Genomic DNA, 4,647 nt, shown 5'->3' on the forward strand with positions numbered 1-4,647 from the left:
GTTGACTGGGATGACACAATGAGTAAACAATAAGTAGCACAGGCTTTCATCTTTCCATCTCATCCATTCTGCCTTTTTACTTGCCTTAAATAAATTATATGCCTATTGCTTGCGCCATGCGTAATTGTGCATATGGGTGGTTTTATAAACTTAAATTAGCTTAAATTCGCTTACAAGTGCAATTTAAAGCAAAATAAAAAGAGGAGTCTCTTGTTTGCTATCTACAGCTCTTTTGAGTTCACCTTCAAGAACACAAGTTTGGCCAAAGTCTGAGGCTTCAGACTCATGCGGTGGTTTCTGGATAGCAAGCCCGCAGCGGAGAGCACCCTTTCAGCACTTTAGCCGCTTGGGATGCTGAACACTGTGGGAGCTACTTTAGCCAGGCGCGAAAAGGACCTGGAGTTTTCTTTCCAAAAGTCAAGAACATCTGCGTCTGGGTTCTCTCTCAGAGAGTTGAGGTACTTTTCAACTTCACTTTTGGCCTCTCCAGGTGCGCACTGCTGCTGCTCACTGAAGAACGACCCGAACAGGCGAGCTCTTTTACTTAGTTCAGGGTTAGGGTCCGGGGTGGCAGTGAGTGGGGTGTCAGCCACAGTTTGTGACACCGCAGGAGGAGTGTTTTCCTCTGCTTCTTCGAAAAGGAGGTTGCAGATCTCTTTGAGTTTGTTGCAGACTACCTCATCTCGGATGACCCACTCTGTCTTGAAACGGGGATCTAACACCGAGGCTAAAATGATGTGTTTATCAGTGTAGTACCTTCCGTAGCGAGTTGACACATTATTAGCCAGTGTTTCTGCAAAAGCAGAAATGCCCATGGGAAGTGCAGTGTTGGTTAACAGGGATTTGATCTCACTGACAGCCGGGAGGATTATCCCTAGGTTCCCCAGCTCCTTCTGCATTTTGTCTGTGAGGTCCGCCAGCGGTGCTAACACGCTGACAAGGTGCGTCAGGGTGATGTTGGCGGCGGTAGATTTGATCTTGCTTTGCCATAACGGGTCTTTTTGGAACAACCGGAGGACCGACTCAATCATCCGCAGTTGGCTGCTCCATCGCGTTGTACAAGCAGTCGTGGGGCGTACTCCCAATCGGTCGGTTTCCTCGGTGTTCAAGCAGCTCTTGCGCACACTTGTCACCAGCTGCCCGACTTTCAGTAACAGGCTGGCGTTCTCGTTAACAGCATCTTTGATAGCCAGCTGAAGCATGTGAATTGGGCACCGCAGATGTAAATTTGACACAGTAAAATACTTGTTTACCATACTTTCTACATTGGTAGTTATTTCTTCCACTTGGACCTGTGAGAGTTCAGGTAGTCCCTCTTCCTCTTCCTCATGCTCAGTGGTGCAGCTGGCACCCGCAGTCACACCATCCGCCTCCTCTTCAGTGCCAGGGAGGAGGTTAAATTCTTTAACCATGTTGCTGGCATTGTCAGTCACCACCCGAGTCACACGTTGTTGCACGTTCCAGTTTTTCAGTACACTTTCGTACTTTTGGTAAATGCGATCTGCTGTATGGTGCTCCTGTATGTGCTCACAGCTCACAGCTTGTGTCCCCGGAACATCTCATCAATGAAACTGGCCACGATGCCAAGGAAGCTGTGCCCTCTTCTACTGGTCCAAATGTCAGCTGACAGAACAATCCCATCACCCTTTTGCAGTAGGTCTCGCAGCTTGGCTTCCATCTCTTCCAGAGCATGTGGCATCAGTGTGTCCCGGACAGTATTGTAGCAGGGGGGGTGTAGCCTGGTTGGGCAGCACTCGTGAATTAAATGAAACGGACATTACTACACATACAAAGCATATTTTTAACTAGCATTAGCGACTAGCTCACCTTTTGATTACGCAGTGTGTTCCTGTAGTAGACTGCCATGTTTCCGAGAAATGTGTCTTTTTAGATTCCAAAACGACTCTTTACCGACTGCAACAATGTCGCTGCATTCTTTTAATTGTTCCACATTATCCCCATCTTTTACTTTTACTGGAATAGTACACTTGTACGACTTCTCAGTTTGTTTTCTGAAGTACACATTAAACTCCATAGTTTTGAAAGAAAATAGTGTGGGAAAATAGTGTGGGTGTGCGCGCAGGTGCAAAGATGCATTCTGGGTAGGGCATGACCGACCGAAATTGAGCGGGAAGATAAGGCTCCGCTCTCACCTTTTATAAAAAAATTCCACCTCCTCTCGCTAGGGGTGTAAGGGTATTTGCTCATCACTCCCCAATATCTCTATTAAAAACATATGCTGCGGGAGTGAGAGGTCCGGAATCTAGACGCACAAAATCTAAACTATGCATATACTGCATGATAAAACATTTCAAACGTGAGTTGTCTGACTGAACAGTGCTAATTTTACTCTTACACAATTACAGTCTGAACAAAGAACAGGGCGCCACTTAACAGACCATCAAAGCCAGACTGCAATCAGTCTGTATATTGCTCAGGAGAGACATCATTTGAACTGGATGACTGACAGATCTCTTCTTCACTTACAAAAACGAACCCTGCGTACATGACTGAACAAATCCATCACTTCCAAAGCGTGGTCATCAAACTGAAATAAATGTTGGATGCTCTTAAATTTGATCAAATATTAACTGAACTGAACTTGGTTTCTGATTAATTTGTGGTGTAAATTAGTCACCAACATCAAGGCATGCCACTTTTCCACAGTCCTCATAGTTTTATGATTGGTCCAACACATAAAGCAGCAGTCACACACCACCAACTATGTCAGTGGTTTTGGTGAAACTGGATCATCTTTTATGGAGGAAAGGTTTTCTGGTTTTCCCTCTGATGTCCTCCGGCTGCTCCGCCTCTGCTCACTGTGATTTACAGTAAAGTAACTTCTGTGAAATGTAGCTGCCATTAGCTAGTTAGCCGTACTGCCCTGGAAGCCTGGCACTGGGTCCTTAGACCAGAAGAGGTGTTGGTCTATACACTGGTAGCACCGATTTTCTACATTTAGATCATGAGTAATCTGATCATAATGAACAGCACACAACAATTGCACGATTACCAAATCTTACATAATGTTGCTTTAAATGGCCACTGTGTTGGTAACAACTTTATGACGCCAACTCATGGTAAGGTAGAAAAGCAATGTTGAATTTAACATTTTCAACCATCTAAATAATTTTTCTTTTTGTTGCATCACAGCCATTAATTAATAATGGTTAATTAATAAATACAGCACTTAATAAATACAGGAGTTAATTAATAAATACAGCACTTAATTCCTTAAACCTAAACCAGTGGTGGTGTGAAGCTGTCTGCTACTCACATAAAGAATAGGGATGATGGAAGGGTCATCCCTACGAATGATGTTGGGAACATATTCAGCCTTTGGGACCTTGGAGGATATCAGCTGTGGAAGACAGGAAACAGAAGGCAGAAAAACCTAAATCCCCTCAGTCACATCAGAATGGACAATCTGTAGATATATTCAGTGTAACTTTAAAGTCCATTTGCAGGGATCGTCACCATGATTTTAGGTGGGCTGAAGTCCTCTCCTTCACACGCCACTCTCTCCATCTCCCTCTCCTCCTCCCAGTGGGCATCCTCATCCAGCCCTTCATCTAGTGTCCCTGAGGAGCTCTGAAATTCGCCACCTGGCTCACACACACACACACACACACGCACATACAGAGGAACAAAGGGCGAGATGAAAGGATGACACACAAACAAGATTAGAGAGGAGGGTGATCCATTAAAAAGCAATGCACCTGTTATTTTTCCAGCGTGGAGGGGAGGAATGGAAGAGTTAAAATCAGACAGCAGACAACACAAAACGACACAATAACACTCTCCTTATGCGCCCAGCCAGATACAGACTGCTATGGCAAAAAGCAACAGGCAGATAGACAACACAAGGTTAAAAGATGGGGATGGCTGTGTAGATGTATGGAAACAGCCGAGAACAGACACACAGAGTATGAAGATACAGGCAGCACATACTGTACACAGATAAACTGTACACATTAAACACAGTAAGAGTAAGTAAGAGTTTGTGTGTGTGAGTGCACTAATTTGTTGTGTGCTTTCAGCTGTGTGTGTATACAGCATGTAGTTATGCAAAATTCCCTATAACAGTTGCTACCCAACACTAAGTGTGTGTGAATGTACTGTGTGTGTTTTTGTGTGTGAGAGCATGGACTCACTGTCTCTGGAGTCATGCAGCGAGTCGGGTTTAACAGGGGTGGGGTCACTCCACGAGCGGCTGAAACTCTTGGCTCGGCGGTCGGCAAAGGCTGATGGAGTTAGGGGGAAAAGAGTCACTCACAAACACGTACGCACTCTCTAAAGGATTATCAACCCCAGAAATCAAGGGTTCTGTCTTGCTGACCCAGTGTGCGTGAAGAACGTACATACTAAAGTGATGCAAGTCTCCCCTTAGATAAGTGACTTCCCTTAATGCTTTATGTTGACATAGGGCTAGGTCGTAATTCAAAAAAGATATTGAGTTTCATTGAAGTGGTATTATTTCAACATTCTATTTTGATTTTGATTTGAATTGTTTTGTTGATTCTAGGAACATTATTAATTAAAATTAAACAAAAGTTATTGGGGTGCCTGGTTATTTCAGTGGGTAGAGCTGGCGCCCCATGTACCGAGGAGTCCTTGCTGCAGCAGCCCAGGGTTTGAATCCGACCT

At 44.5% G+C, this 4,647-nt stretch overlaps 1 protein-coding gene across 1 annotated transcript in view; it reads right to left on the reverse strand.

Moving 5' to 3' along the window:
- Positions 1-1,534: 1,534 nt before the first annotated feature.
- The window catches only part of LOC118326016 (NMDA receptor synaptonuclear signaling and neuronal migration factor-like), a 24,133-nt gene continuing 21,020 nt past the window's right edge, over positions 1,535-4,647 (reverse strand). Inside the window, exons 9-12 of the mRNA XM_035658900.1 lie at positions 4,155-4,244; positions 3,478-3,605; positions 3,278-3,361; positions 1,535-1,753 (exon numbers count right to left, since the gene is read on the reverse strand). Coding sequence (XP_035514793.1) covers positions 1,535-1,753; positions 3,278-3,361; positions 3,478-3,605; positions 4,155-4,244 — 521 coding nt within the window. The remainder of the gene's footprint in view (positions 1,754-3,277; positions 3,362-3,477; positions 3,606-4,154; positions 4,245-4,647) is intronic.

This window comes from Morone saxatilis, unplaced genomic scaffold, assembly GCF_004916995.1.
Source record: "Morone saxatilis isolate NCDOM2014 unplaced genomic scaffold, NCSU_SB_2.0 Contig16, whole genome shotgun sequence".
Lineage (NCBI taxonomy): Eukaryota > Metazoa > Chordata > Actinopteri > Moronidae > Morone > Morone saxatilis.